Source organism: Lepisosteus oculatus, chromosome 12, assembly GCF_040954835.1.
Source record: "Lepisosteus oculatus isolate fLepOcu1 chromosome 12, fLepOcu1.hap2, whole genome shotgun sequence".
NCBI classification, from domain to species: domain Eukaryota; kingdom Metazoa; phylum Chordata; class Actinopteri; order Semionotiformes; family Lepisosteidae; genus Lepisosteus; species Lepisosteus oculatus.
In genome coordinates this window covers 20,960,672-20,977,012 of record NC_090707.1, presented here as the reverse complement: position 1 = coordinate 20,977,012, position 16,341 = coordinate 20,960,672, and the positions used below count along the sequence as shown (strand labels likewise).

Below are 16,341 nucleotides of genomic sequence, written 5' to 3'. Positions count from 1 at the left end.
TTGCTCAAGTAATATTTTTAAATATATTTAGAAAATTCAAAATGCATATAGTACTTATTTCAACTATTGCTATTGTTTTTGCCATTGAGATGAGTTTCTGGGAATGAAAATGCATCTTTAATGCATCTGACTCATTCCCACATGTGTCTTGACGGAGTTAATATGTTCCATCATTTTACATGTACTTTCTGCATTTTAACACTGTATAGAAGAAAGTTAAGGGATTGAAAATAAAGTGTTTATAGAAAGATTTAAGACTAAGTGAGACAGAAAGAAAAAAAAGTCAAACTTGAAACTATAAATCCATAGCAAAACAAATCTGTGAAATACAAAAAATAGTCCAATTTATTAAAAAGCATTTCTCTCTCTGCTTCCTCTTTCCTTTAGGCCATTGGTGATTTTGGGTGAGTTTTGTTTTTGAGTTTAAAATGTTTTAATTACCACTTGTTGTGCTGCAGTAATGGCATTAGAAGAAATGTGTGCATCAGCTTTTAACTTGTTTTATTTTGGAAAAGGAGACATAACATTGTCTTATTTTAAACTGGTTTTGCAATAGAAACATTTTTAAATTATATTTAAAGTACATATTGTGTGAGTTTATCCTGCTCATTTAACATTGCTCACCCGATTAGAAGAACCCAAGTCTAGCTACATGACTGCAAAGAAAAGAAAAAATATGTATTAATGGTGTGGTAGATTTAATTGATCTAAATGTTCCCAGGTGTCGGGTGTTATGACAAGACTATATTCTTCAAGTTCTTTGCTGTGTATTGGAAAATGTTATAGTATATATATATCACCTGTAAAAACAGGAAAATAAAAGATAAGATTAATTTTTCATAGTTTAGATATTTTTTGTAAGGTCAGACTAAATGATAATCTGCTGAGAGGCATTTTAATCAAAATACAAAAATAACTACTGATCACTGCAGCATGGAAGTGTGATATGGCAGAACCTATAGTTCTGGCTGTGGAGCCTCTTTTCTTTTTGGAATTTTAAACTCAACCTTTAAACTCAGGACACATTTTTTAATGTAAACTACAGTATACATACAGTATAAGCACACAAGTATTCTAAATAATGGATCTGCTGAATTATAAACCATATTTATTTTGGGATTTGGATAAACTCTTAGCTATATCTTTCTTTTCTTCAGTGCTATTTCATTTATATACAGTATATGTTTTGCTCTGCAAAGCAGTCAAAGTGCAGAATATAGATTTATACCTTTCAGCTGGTGTATAAGGGACACTTCAGATGCATGGACCTTACAAATATTTAGAACAGACAGCACAATGGTTGACAGACTTATTTCAAGACAGTGGAGCAAGTTAATGATTCTCACAATCAGCATTAGGACTTTAGCCCTTAAAAGCTCCGTCTAGAGAGGAAAGTCAGACGTGTGTATTGCTGGACTGCTGCAGACCTCTGGAGTCTTTGCTCACGGTTTCTTAATTTCGGCAGCAAATGGCCAAACTAGTGGAGTGCGTACCCAACTTCTCAGAAGGAAGAAATAAAGAGGTAGGGTGTATACAAATGTCCTTTATTTTATGTTGTTTAATTACACTAATCTTTAAATCTGCGTCACTTAGAAGTGATGTGAATTAGGCTTCTAGGCAATACTTTCTTAACTCAAAGTCTGACCAATAAAAAACTTTAAAAAACACTTAAATTGCTACTGTAGCTGTTATCTTTGATAATCAATCATTTTCTTGTTCATGGGTCTTTTCCACATGAAAAAACCCAGAATTCACAATGTACAATTCTCCATTTGTAATTCAAACAGCACATACTATACTTATACCGTAGCACATAAGCACATTTTAAAAACATATTGCTGTCCTAAGGAGAGATTAGTTTATATAGAATACATGTAGTGAAGCACAGATGCAAAGAACTTTACACATTTTATAAATATGATAAATATTTATCATTTACACCAACATCTCAGTGTGTTAGCATCTTCCTATTACTTTGTAGTTTCTGTCTTATGAATTAGATTAGTAGAAATGTGATTACTGTAAAGATAAAAAAAGGTCAGTGAGTGGGTCTGTTTGCAGGTTATCGATGCCATCGCCAATGCTATTTCCAGCACAGAGGGTTGCAGCCTCCTGGATGTGGACCCTGGGCCCTCCACTAACCGCACAGTCTACACCTTTGTGGGGTCCCCCCAGGCTGTGGTGGAGGGGGCACTCAGTGCTGCCAGAATAGCATTCCAGCTCATTGACATGACCAGGCACTCAGGTGAGCCTGCCAGCTAATGGTTTATTAGGATTGCTCACATATGCCTCACAATATACAGTATAGTCAGTAGCTACATCACCCTGCAACCCACTGAACCTAAGAAGGTGTGAGCCTGGCCAGTACCTGGATGGGAGACCTCCTGGGAAAGCTAAGGTCTGTGCAGGAATAGGTTGTAGTGGGACCAGCAGGGGGCACTGACCCTGCGGTCTGTGTGGGTCCTAAGACCCCAGTATAGTGACGGGAACACTATACTGTAAAATGGCGCCATCCTTCAGATGAGACATAAAACCGAGGTCCTGACTCTCTGTGGTCATTAAAAATCTTGAAAAAAGTAGTAGTGTTACCCTAGTGCCCTGGCTAAATTTCCCATTGGCCTTTACCAATTATGGCCTTCTAATAATCCACATCTATGGCTTCATCACTCTGCTCTCCTCCCCCACTGATAGCTGGTGTGGGTGAGCGTACTGGTACACTCTGGCTGCTGTCACTTCATCCAGGTGGGGCTGCACACTGGTGGTGGTGGAGGGGAGTCCCCATTACCTGTAAAGCACTTTGGGTGGTGTGTCCAAAAAAAGCTCTATATAAGTGTAAGGAATTATTCATTATTAATTACAATGTTACAGGTCTGTTTGTTTTGTGGACAGTTTGGTTGAAGCTAAGTACACGCTACACAGCAAGTCTCACTGATCCATATCAGATTAAATGCCTTTATGTAGAGATTAAAGAACCACAGTGTTATCTTCAAAGAATCAACTGATCTTAAGAACCCTTTGGTGTTTAAACAAATGGAGCATTGACGGAGAATGGAGTTAAACGTAGTGGAAGCAAGACATACTGAAAAGTGCAGTAAATGCTCTCCGCTGTTCTTGCTTGTCAACAACCTATCCTCCTCACTGGTGCTCCCATGGGCCCATTGCAGGTGAACACCCGCGCATGGGGGCCTTGGATGTGTGTCCATTCATCCCAGTGAAGAACGTGTCCATGGAGGAATGTGTGAGCTGTGGCAACCGCTTTGGGGAGAGGCTGGCTGAGGAGCTCCATGTGCCTGGTAATCCTTCAAGCCCTTCAGCTCTTGTGTTTCTAAAGCTTTCATAAGAGTTCTAGAAACAGATTTAATGCATCATCAGGGCTTTAAAAGCCTGTGCTCTATATTCTGCAATAAATACATGTCATACTGAAATATTTCTTGCAGGGTAAGAACATGTAAATGAAGTCCACAAGGTCAGTGGCCTGTCATCATTATCTGAAAGTATTCGCTTAAAATAAATGCCAGAATTACCAAGCGAATGCTGCCTTCCCCTTAAGGACAACCAATGTGACCTTGACAATATGCTGTTCTATCTTCTGCTCCTCATCCTCGCCCATGCCCACAACACATTTAAACGAATCGCTGGATTTAGAAACAAAATACAGTATGTCATAGAAAAGAACTCTCTTCCTTGGAGAATTGTGACTGAATGTTGAGGCTCATATGATTTCTCCCCTCAGTGTACCTCTATGGAGAGGCAGCCCGCAAGGAGAACCGAAGATCTCTTCCTTCCATCCGTGCTGGGGAATATGAGGCCCTGCCTGAAAAGGTGAGTCTGGAGAAACATATTACATGTATTACCATAGTACAATGTGAACTAGGTCCCTGCATGTATAAAAACAATTAACAGAGGACATTTATGTGCTTGTAAGCAAAGAGTATGTTAATAATGAAACACATCTGTCCTGCTATAACACGCAGCTCTGGTTTAGAATTCTAGTCTCCTAGTCTTTTAGAGTGTTACCAGATTCTCTCTACAGTTTGCCCTGTTCAGTAAACTCACTGTGGCTTTTCCAAGATAACTACAGCAGGGTTCAAAGAATTAAGTGGTGATGGATTTGAAAGTTCTGCTTCTCCTTTTTAAAATACTTTTTATGTCTTTTATCTACTAGGTTTGACCAGGTTTTTATTTTTTGTTGAATGTGCTCAGTGCAAGGTTTTTTTTCTGTGTTACATTGTTTGGCTCAATATGTAAAAAGTCACATAAGACTTATTCCATATAACAAAAAGTACTTGAAATCTGGGAGTTGACACACACCTCCTTCTCTGAAATGTGCACATTTGAGTTATCTACCCTTATTCTGTGTGGGAGCTCTCTCCTACAGTCAACTTAGGATCAAGTGGAGGAGTAATGCAGTTGTAACTGATAACACACAGCTGTCCGTTACACCATCAAGGTCATTGTTGTGTGGCAAGTTTAGGTTACCCAGAAGAACTCTGGCCCACTCAAGCACAGCGGCTCTTGGCCAGTTGGGCACTGCCTTCTGGGAAATCCCAGCTGGCCAGTGTTACAGCTCAGACTTCAAGGGCACTTACCAAACTACCCTTTTTATTTTTTCAATCTCGTTCCACAGCTGAAGAAGCTAGAGTGGGCTCCTGACTTTGGTCCATCCACATTTGTCCCCACATGGGGAGCCACGGTGACAGGGGCCCGCAAATTCCTCATCGCTTACAATGTCAACCTGCTGAGCACAAAGGAGCAGGCTCACCGCATTGCACTGGACATCCGAGAGCAGGGCAGAGCCAAAGATCAGGTAAGGAGACTTTGCCTTGACAATCCAGCACAGGTGGGAGGAGTGATCGGATTGTTTCTCAGAAATTAGGAAGATAGGCACTCTGTTGAGGTCTAGAACTTTTAACTCATCAGATCTAAAGACTCAGAAACATTTCCACATTTCCACACAGTCAAGAACTAAGAACATTTTTCTGTTTCCAAATGGGGTATGCTCAAACTAACTTGGCTGCCTAGAAAGAAAATATATTCAGAGCACAACATAAGTAACTTGAACTGTTTTTATTTTAATTCTTCTGGGAATACTCTTGCAAAACCTTCATTTGTTTTTTTCCAAGAACAGTTGTATACTTTTGTACATGCATTATGATTGGAAATTTGGATTGTCTTCACTGTTCCCCCTTCTAAAAACTATCAACCTGTAATTCTTCTTGCTTGGTATTACAGGTGTCATATAGCTACTGTATAAGTTTCCTGGGCACAGGACACTATACACATTTATAAAATACCTTGTAGACCCGTCTGTATGTGAAAGGTATCAGAAGAAAATAGCAATGTTATTTTCTTAATGTTATTGTTGTATCAAGAATGAAAAGTAAAATATTCCAATATATATAACGACTGAGCTGTAGTGCTTAAGCCATTATATTCAGCAATCCCTTAATTTGAAGTGTGTTTGTTCCAGTGAGGGTCATGGCACTTTTATATTCAATGTTATCACAACAAAATGAGAAATATATATTTTTTTACCTACATTAGTTTTAGTACCAAAGTACGATGGTAGATTTGAAAATCAGTGTGGGTAGTACATTGTGCTCCCTGCACCACTGAGCTGAAGTCTGTGCTTGTACTCCAGCCAGGACGTCTGAAGAAGGTACAGGGAATAGGATGGTACCTGGATGAGGCCAGCCTTGCCCAGGTGTCCACCAACCTGCTGGACTTTGAGGAAACGGCACTCCACACTGTCTACGAAGAGATCTGCCGAGAGGCTGAGGTGAGAAATGCTGCCCCCAGTTCAGTTTACTTCTACCTCTCAGATACAAAATCCAGAACAAAACATTTGTTTTGACTAGGTAAGTACAGACTAGAATGTAAGAGATAACCACCCTTTCGTATAGAAAAGTTGTACATCCTGCTTGCACATGCCATTCTAGAATAGCTCCTTGATATGTGTGGTATAAATCTTCCAAATTATCACTGTAATTTTTATAGTGTAAGATTAAACATTATTATACATTACAGACATTATTTTTTAGCCTTTTACGGTTACTGTAAACCAGTTCTAGTAATACACACAGACACGAGCATGAACACACCCATACCAGGGCCAGTTTGTGTGTGTTACTAGAACGTGACTGTGTGTTACTAGAAACTTCAATTTCATGATCAATGTCACAAAACATTTTTTGCTGTCTGTACACTGCCGTTTTACAGATTTATATTTATGTATAAATTAAATTAATAATTTTTGGTTACTGAAGTTAAATACTTGCCGACCCAATGTGGAATCACCCTATACCCACAAAGAAGAGAGATCACTCCGGACTACAACACAGGAGAGGTGGGACTGAGGCTCTGATAGCACTACAAGTTTACATGTGCCAGACAAGCCACAGAAGTCACAGCTTGCCACAGAGTTGACGGACGTTTGGCCTACTAACTCCTGATGATCTCAAGACAGTTGTGCACTGATGCTAGAGACACTGGTTGCAGAAAAGAGGGTTTCTGTTTCCTTGTCTGTGCCATTTGAATACAAAAATCAAAATGCCAGAGCTGTATGCAGTATCAATCTTAAATACTTTTTTAAATGACAGATTTCTAAACTTTTTTTTCCCGAACATTTACAATGATCTTCCTTTCAGTAACCCTCTTCTGCCTCTCAGGAACTGAACCTGCCTGTTGTGGGGTCTCAGATCGTGGGTCTGATCCCACTGAAAGCTGTCCTGGACTGTGCAGAGTTCTACATGGAGAGAGACAACCTCTTCATACTGGAGGAGGAGCACAAAGTGAGACTGGTGAGTATAAGACAAGGCTTACCTTTAAGTGCACTGAAACACTGTTTCACTGCCTGCCCACACAAAAGGCACAGTGCAGCAATGGCTACTGCTTCTTCAGCTTTTTATATCTTTTAGTTTTTAATGCCCTGATTTAATGCGGGGACCAATTATGGATTCCTTTTTAAAGGTTTGTTATTAGGGCAGGGAACAGACTTAAGCCTCATTCCGACATAAATGAAAAAAGGAAACTTTCTTTGTGTCATAAAGAGGACATCTTCAGAGGGCCTCCATGCTATAATGAAACATTGGTTTGGAATGTCTATTTTTTGAGGAAAGAATGCCACTAGCAAGTTAGCATTGCTGCCTTGCAGATCTGGGGCCCTGAATTCAATTCCTGGAGTGTTGTCTGCATGGAGATTGTACAGCGTTCACATGGGTTTCCTCCAGGTGCCTGGTTTTCTCACACAGTCCAAAAACTTGTAGATAGGTTAATTGGCTACTGGCAAAACTGGCCCTGGTATGAGTGTGTGCTGTACATGCTCATGTCTGTGTCTGTGTGTGTCCTGTGATGGACTGGCATCCCGTCCATTGCATCCTGCCTTGCACCTGTCACTTGTCAGGAAAGGTTCTGGCTTCCCTGTGAACCTGTATTGAATAATGTCATTAAAAAATAGATGAATGTATGAATGGAGTGTCACTAGCAGAGAATGGAGGTGTATGGGAATTAGAGGTATGCTGAAGACATCCGTAGCATAGATGAAGGATCGTAGTGCCGGTGCAGTAAGTTGAGCAGGCTGTTAGCAGGCAGCCAAAAGCAAAATAAATACACTATCCTGCATTGAAGCCAAACAAGCCAAGTCAAAGGCACAAAGGGTGATATGTAAGGGAAGTTGTAGTTGTAAGCCCGGTGTGAAACACAAAAGGCAGTGGCATAGTCAAAGCAGGCCAGGCTGGAAACAAGAAAGTGCAGACTAAGCGCAAGGGATGATCCAGACATGTAGTTATGCAAAACAAGTATTGAAGCCAGAGAAAACTAATACACACAAAACACAATGTCAGGGAATGCCAAGACACAAGTAGAGGCTCTATTACTGAGAGGTGAGGCACTGTCATAACTGTTCTTGAATACCTGTTGGTAAAATGGTATGTAATGGTTTAATTGCACATAAGTAGAATACATTTTCGAACTGATAATGTCGTCACGGCGACTGATGTGTTAACAGGCATGATGTGAGTGGAGGCTTAGGTGGTTGCCATGGTGCTTCAGGTGCACAAACCAGCTCTTCTGTAGGAGCAACTATGACAACTCACTGGCTAAAAATTAAACAAACTTGAAACATGGCAAGTTGAAATTAAAAAAATTAAAAGAACTTGAAATATGGCATCAGGCAGTTTCATGAAATACTGCAATATACCAATAGAAATGTTCTTCAGTAACAGTGTAGTATAATCATGTATGAGACTACACAAAATGACATACCATGCCTTCATCTTTTTCATATATAACATAAACTCAAACAGTGACATCTCTTCTTTTCAGGTGGTCAGTCGCCTGGGATTAGATTCGCTTGGGCCTTTCGTTCCAAAAGAGAGAATTATAGAGTAAGTAATAATAATAATTAATAATTGCTTACACTTACATAGCGCTTTTCTGGACACTTCATTCAAAGAGGACTCCCCTCCACCACAACCAGTGTGCAGCCCCACCTGGATCATGTGACGGCAGCCATAGTGTGCCAGAATGTTCACCAGACATCAGCTACTAGTGGGGAGGAGAACAGAGTAATTAAGCCAATTCATAGATGGGGATTATTAGGAGGCCATGATTGGTAAGGGCCAATAGGAAATTTGGCCATGACACTGGGGTTACACCCCTACTCTTTTCAAGAAATGCCCTGGGATTTTTATTGACCACAGAGAGTCAGGACCTCGGTTTTACGTCTCATCCAAAGGACGGTGTCTTTTTACAGTATAATGTCCCCGTCGCAATGTCACAGTGCAAACATCCTCACACTGCCTGAGCAGTGCTCTGCTGCCTGGTACTGACTGGGGACTGAGACGGCGGTGCGTCTGTTGTGCAGGTACATGGTGGAGGGTGCTGAGCAGGGGGAGCGGCTGGTATCTCTGCCTCTTCAGCAGTTCATCCGGAGTGTGGGGGCCAGGACAGCAGCGCCAGGAGGGGGCTCAGTGTCGGCTGCGGTTGCTGCTATGGTATGTCTCCGAAAATTCAGCATGCTCAGCATGCAGTAGCTTGGACCGTAATAATGTATACTAGTAAGGGAAAATACTGGTCCCTGAGAATCATGTCAACTTTGATTTTACTTCATCTCAGCTCTTCATCCATGTTAGTTAATGGGCCTAATGTTAATGCTACAATTTGATCCATCTTTTGATTGATTTATTGCTTGATTGATTGATCAATACCTACATGTATTTCCAGGACTCGGCAGTGACAGAGATGGCTGTCCCAGAAAAGATGTACAGTATGTCAGCCGTTGAGCTCTTGGCAAGATGACCTCTGTCATATATAACATTTTACATTCTCCCTCTATTTTTTCCATTTGATGTGTTGATACATATGAGCTAACAAGAAAAAATATCCTGAGACACCAGGGAATCTAACATTATGACTAGCTGTGTCATTCAAATGTCATCTTTTCATATACGTACTCTTTTTTGTATGATCAGCAAATGAGCAAGAGCAAATTAAGAACTAATTAATGTTATCAGGTCTTTTTTTTGCGCCACAATGTATTACTGGGAGGGTAACCGAATGTTTAATATGACTCTAAAATATGTTTTATCATCTGGACTTAATATTAGGGCTGGCACAGTGGTTAGCATTGTTGCTTTGAAGTGCTGGTGTACCATCTGCATGGAGTTTGAATGTTCTCCCCATGTTTGTGTGGGTTTCTGCCTAGTACTCTGGTTTCCTCCCACGGTCCAAAAACATGCTAGTGGGTTAACTGGCTTCTGGAAAAATTGTCTCTGGTGTGAGTGTGTGCGTGTCTGTTTGTACCCTGCAATGGACTTGTTGTAGGAAATTCTTCACCAGAGGAGTAGGACACAATCTTGTGCTGTTTTATTGAGCCTCAGTAAGTACAGCAATGCATGCTGGGTCTGCCCCACAGAACAGACAAACTGCAAGCATTTCCCAGCTCATTAATACAGTATTGACTAAGAGACAAAAGCTACTACAGTACTTCATGCTTTAACATGTGACAGGAGTCAGCTTGACGCTTAAAGTGTTTTTTCCTTGTTTATGGTGTGTTTTCCTTGTTTATAGCTTACTCTGTTTATTTTCCTCCTTTAACACTTGCAGCAGGGCATTTGTTGTTGCAGCTGTTGGTACAAGTCACCTTTGTTTGCTCTAACTAATTTTTTCGTTAACAGATCTCAGCAATCATTCTAATGACTTCTACAATATGGTTCAGTACTAATATTGTATTGCTGAATATGTGCAGGAAATCAATGGATGTATTTAACATGACAATTCAGGGTTGTCAAGTACTGTCTGTATCAAATACTGCATTTAATGTTCTTGAAACAGTCCTCAGAGCTCTAGAACATGTGTGTCATTGTGTGGGTCTGCCTGGTGTCTCTAGGGAGCAGCGCTGGGGTCCATGGTGGGACAGATGACATACGGAAAGAGACAGTTTGAGAGACTGGATGGTGTCATGAGGAGACTGATCCCTCCCTTCCACCACGCCATGAACGAGCTCATTGCCATGGTTGATGCTGACTCCACAGCTTTCAGCAGCTACATGGTGAGCACGTCTGACTGCTGTTCCCTGTAGTAGGAGCAGAAGTAAAAATAATGCATTTCACTTTTGTAGAATGAAAGTACAGGAAAGGGTTGAGTTAACACATTTTTTTAAATTTCACAAAAAAAAGACATATACTCCGGTAACACAATGTTCTTACAGCAGTCCATATACTGCATTCCAGCAGAAATGGCATCAAAGAGTCATACTTATGCACAACAATACGGACAATTACAGACAGACACTAAAGGATGTGTTCCATGCAGTGATGGAAGGTTGTCAGTTCTCATCAGCAGTGGCACAAAAATGATGCAGAGCAGCTCCCACCATCCCAGAAGAAGGGATGTCATGGTTGGGTCTCCATGAGTCTAATTGAATACTAGGTCTCAGTACGACGTCAAAGACATGGACCTTCCAGCATCAGTGATGACTGCATTCCTTTTCAGGGAAATTCCCCCAAAACAACTTTCTTTAAAAAAACCTTTATATTAGAAATGCATTTTTAGCAAATCATGCATTTTATTTTATTGCAAAATTATTTAACCAATCCAAAACCAAAATGGAATCTTATTAGAAAAGGATCGCTAAGGTTAGATAAGAAGTCCTAAAATAGTGTGTGTACACTATTAACCAATATACAGCAAGTAGCTCCCAGTTCTTATACTGTACATCAGCACACATAGATGTCAGAAAATCAAAATGAGAAGAAAGTTATTTAAAACTGCTCCTGTTTTTTGCGAAAGCCCTCTTCAACCTGAATGTAATTGTTGTCCAGGAATCTCTATGTGTACATTAGGGAAAAAAAATACTTTGTGTGAAAATGCCCATGACTCACAAGTGTTTCTCATGCAACCATTGAGAGACACTTTGCTCTCATAACAAAGCTCTTGCATTGTATTAGCTCCACCTGGAGTTACAGTGAGAAAAACAAAATTAATCTTGAAGATCTTTCTTCTCTGAAGAAAATGACCTTCATCAAAGTGTTGGAATCAGACTTCTCACATGCTTTACTATTATTACAAGTATCCCTCATGACCCTGTGGTACATGCTGTAGGAATGCAACAGATGACATTAAGTTTGAGTGACCTGTTTAAAAGAAAACACTTTTGCACATTTGCAGTTATACAAAAAAACTAAAATTGAAAACGTTAGGTGTGAGGCTATGAATTTGTTTAAGACACTGGGACTAAGATTGCAGCAAATGATAGGTTTATTGACCTGTAGAATCTAACAGCAAATGTTTCAAAACAACTCTTCCAAACATGACCTTGATGTTTAAAAGTCAGAAAAATGAAACATAAGTTACTGCTCACCCAGCTTCAATGTTCAAAATAATGCCAGTTTTCCAAAGGGGAATTCAATATCAATGCAAAACCCACTGGTGAAACTCTGAGAGTCACATTAGCTCTGTTCAAATTGTAATTTGTGCACATAAACTATTTTCTTCTTTCTTTTCAGACTGCACTCAAACTGCCTAAAAACACAGAAGAAGAAATTAAAAGGTACTGTATGCGCAGAGATAATAAGGGAATTAAAATTGTGGGTCAGTGGAGCCATTTCTGCATATGCAGAGTGGCCAAATAGAAAACCAAACAGGGTTTGGAAACTTACTTTATGTTGAATTAATACAAACAACTTAATTCCAGCATGGTGAAGAAGAGATTGTATTTCCACCAATATTCCTTTGTAGTCTAGTAACTAGGGAAATTATTTTTGGGCTAAATATTTTGTGCTTTAGCCTCAATATCGACTTCTAGACACACCTTGAAAGTAAAATGTTACTGAAACATGAAGGAATTTAGCTGATGCTTATCATCCAACACAACATACATTTGTACTGATTCATATAACTGGGTGTAGCTGGATGACTAAGATTAACTTTTCTCAGGTATACAACAACTGTACTGCACCCAGGATTTGGCCCCACAACATTGTAGGCATACGTTCAGAGCCCCTAACCACAGCCCCCCACTTCTTACCTATTTCTCGTTACACAAATGCAGAGGGAATTTGTATCTTGAGATTTAAATATTTCATGCCTCTGGGAAGATGGTTGATAAGTTTATAAATTATTTTGTATTGTATAATTACCCAGGATGCTCCAGCAAAGTGCTATGACGTTTGTATGCAGGTGCTTAAACCCCAAGTCCAAGATGCAGTTGCTTTTAAATCCTTTAGTAAGAGATTTACACAGTTGAAAAAACAAAACTTAATGCAAACCTTGAGGGAATCTAGAAATGGATAAAAAAAATCACACAGACTGTTAAGCCCTTAGTCTAATGAAATTTAGCTCAGAAGAGATTTAGTCAGGGCTCTATCTTTATCTATGAAAACCTAAAAAACAACCAAATACAGATGTTGAGTTCTTAATCTTGATAAATGACAAGCAAATCCATCCAATAAGTGAGAAGGTAAAGATTTGCCACGTCAAATGTTTCGGCTTAGTGTGTCCATGCTCGTCTCCTCCCTGGATCCCACCTCTTCTGCGATGTCTGACAAAGGAAAGGCTGCTGCACTCCCTTCCTGTTGGCAGCATACCAAGGGTTAGACACCACACCTGATAGAAAGTTCATTTCTGTGCAGGCAAATGTGAAAATGGTGTGTTTAAAAACGTAAGCCCTTAGTGCCTTAGGCTTCTCTTAGCATAGTTGTCTGCTTTCTTTAGTGATACTTGAATGTCTCTTATTATCGAGGAACAAAGAAAAAGGTTCAGAAAAAATAGCTAGTCTACTGAGATATAATGAGGAGAATAAGTTGCAGACCTGATAGGGGGAGCTGTGATGAATCAGACAGGACTCAGTCTTTCTTGGAGTCGTGATTGGAATTTCTACATGACCAATTGGTATTTTATTTGATCAATGCTTACCAGCATGCATTTTAGAATAATGTTAACACATAGGTTCCAAAAGAGGCCTTTGAATGCTACTTTTTTTTAATTCTGTATCTTGGTGACCTTGAAATAGACCACAATCATTTCCATGTTCAGATAGCTGGAATATGAGTCTCTAAAGAATATGGTGTGTTGTCCGAAGGAGGGAAGCTGCCATGCAGGAAGGTCTGAAGAGGGCTGTGAGAGTCCCCCTTTCTCTAGCAGAGAGAGTGAGTGTGCTGTGGCCCAGTCTGAAGGAGATGGTCCTTTATGGAAACCTGGCCTGCAAATCAGACCTTCAGGTGGGGGAAAAAGTTTAAGGCTGCAAATGCCTTTCAAACCCATTTACTGCAACTCAATAAATACTAAAATACAGTACATCCACGTAAAGCTATTGTTATTCATACTTCCAACCTGCAGAACAAATTGTGTACTTAGGAACCTTTCTGATAACTCGTAGACATTTGCATCCAATGACCAGCAAAGAAGACATTAGAAGTTACCACAAACCAGTATGCTTATACTTGGCATTCAAATTCACCTGCTCATCTTCAGCCTCATCGCACATTTTTCATCACTCAATTATCACTGCACCTCACCCATATTTACCCACTGCCCCCCTCGGGATTGTTGCAAACAGCATTCCTATTTTTTCTCTCTCATGTTACTTTCTTTTTTTTCAATAAACTTCAAGCTCTTTACTTCATTAAATGTTCTACATATACATAAATTAGACAGGAGATACATTTCCTACGTTGCTTGGTACCAACTGTGGGTAATCTGTTCTTGCAAAGAGGGAAACTTCGGACCCTAAATCAGGTGGAAGAAACTTAGTGCAGTTTCTCTGAACAAGATTTACAATTTTATATTCTGCAAATGGATTAATTTATGAGCAATAAGGTGCTTGAATGATCAAATAAATATTCAACTGCTTGTTTACATTTAGTAGAAAAATGAGGAAACTACAATGCTGAGAGAAGTCATTTAATGTAAATTCAGAGACAAATTTAGAGACCAAAAGACATTTCACAATCTTTACGGTCACTTCTCATGCAACATTTCAATCACTTGGTTGGAAAACAACAATTCAGTAAAGGTTTTGAAAAATAAAACACAATTGAAATGTCTGGATATCTGAGGGATCTAGGATCAGTTTCAGGATAATGGAGATGTTGCTATGCATGATGACAATGTCAGATGTCCGCTGACAGTCCTTTTTATTTGAAATGTGTACTGTACTGTATATAGTGATTTTTTTTTTTCTGTTTTGGTAGGTGGCAGCCAAAGCTCTTGAGACAGCAGTGTTTGGAGCATATTATAATGTCGTGATAAACCTCAAAGATATCAAAGATGAAAGTTTCAAAAATGAGGTAAGTACCTGGTCTTGGAGAGACATGGCATTGATGGAAAATACAATATGAGGGTGTTTAACTAATGACAAAGGGAAGCACACATTTTATATACAGTATATACATACTGCTAAACTGCAAAGCAAGGGCTGTAATACAGTCAGCCACAGCAATCCATGTTTTAATATTCACATTAGATTAAATTTCTTGTTAAGAATATTTAAAAGGCAGTTACTCCCAGTTGTGAAAATTGTGTTTGCCTTTTATTGGCAAGTTTCTGTTTCACAGGCTTGACCTGTTCACTACACTTCCTTTTTTCAGCTGTGAAAGAGTTTCAAAATGTTATACATCTCCTTTAGTACCTCGTCTCTCGTTTTCACATGGATACTCCCACTGTTTTTCTACTGCTTTCTACCTTTTCTGTGTAGGTGTTGACTCAGGTAGCACTCCATTTAATCCGCTGTGATTCTTTCCCACAGACCCAGAAGAGGGCCTCTGCCCTGCTGCTGGAGGCCAGGGAGAGCGCAGGCGCAGTCCTAGAGGCTGCTGACCAGAGAATAGAGTGAAGAACTAATGCAAAGGGTCTGGGCAGAGCGGTGGCACTGTTGCTAAGGATCTGTGGCTGGAAGGTTGCTGGTTCAAATCCTGTGGCCAGCAGAAGAATCTTACTCTGTTGGGCCCCTGAGAAAGGCCCTTAACCCCAACTGCTCCAGGGGTGCTGTATAAATGGCTGATCCCAAGCTTTTCTCACCCCCCATCTGTGTGCCTGTGTGTCTCATGGAGAGCAAGCTGGGGTATGCGAAAAGACAAATTCCTAATACAAGAAATTGTATATGGCTAATAAAGTGATCTTATCTCTTATATCCCACCTTGGTTCTACATCCATTGCTGAATGAAAAGAAACTGAGCTCCATCTGTCACAGCAAATAAGATAATTTCACTGCAGACTTCTTTTAATGATTTTCAATTTGGCATTTCATTATAATGCTTCCCATGCTATCCTACAGTATGTGTTTTCATTCCTCACAATTGGAAATAGCTCCCAACTATCCAGTCCTTGTGTAACAGAGCTCAGGTTGCAACCTGGTACAGAAGATGACCCCCCTGGAAAGTTGGATAGCATTGTAGTCTGTATAATTGGAGCCCAGGGATTTTGGTTTAGCGGCATTCACTGGTGATTGGGGTGTGGAGGCATGTGAACACCTGTAATAAGAACATAAGAAAGGTTAAAAATGAGAGGAGGTCTTACGGCACATGTAGCCCATTTGGTAATTTGATAGCTTACTGATGCATCTATCTCTTCCAGACATTTCTTTAGAGAAGAATGTAGCTTGTTCCATACTCCTACAACCTTTTGGGTTAAGAAGTTTCTCCCTTTCTTGATTTTAAATGTAATTAGGTTTTAATGGGGATAGAACAACATCTATTACACAGGTACAATCACAGATTGTCTACTTTTAACATAAACACATTCATTTTAACCTCACAAAAACTGATGGAATAGCCCTTAAACCGCTCCATTTATGTTACTTACAGGTGTATGTAAGAATCCCTTTTACAATGAGAATTTTTGTGT

At 39.8% G+C, this 16,341-nt stretch overlaps 1 protein-coding gene across 1 annotated transcript; it reads left to right on the top strand.

The window, feature by feature from the left end:
- The first annotated feature begins 1,381 nt into the window (after positions 1–1,381).
- Positions 1,382–15,626, top strand: ftcd (formimidoyltransferase cyclodeaminase). Its single transcript, XM_006636677.3, has 14 exons — positions 1,382–1,522; positions 2,062–2,245; positions 3,165–3,293; positions 3,734–3,822; positions 4,628–4,807; positions 5,642–5,779; positions 6,669–6,800; positions 8,323–8,384; positions 8,864–8,993; positions 10,388–10,549; positions 12,006–12,049; positions 13,580–13,718; positions 14,691–14,786; positions 15,245–15,626. Exons 1-14 carry the CDS (start codon positions 1,469–1,471, stop codon positions 15,329–15,331), a joined length of 1,626 nt encoding a protein of 541 aa, XP_006636740.2. The 5' UTR covers positions 1,382–1,468; the 3' UTR covers positions 15,332–15,626.
- Positions 15,627–16,341: the final 715 nt, after the last annotated feature.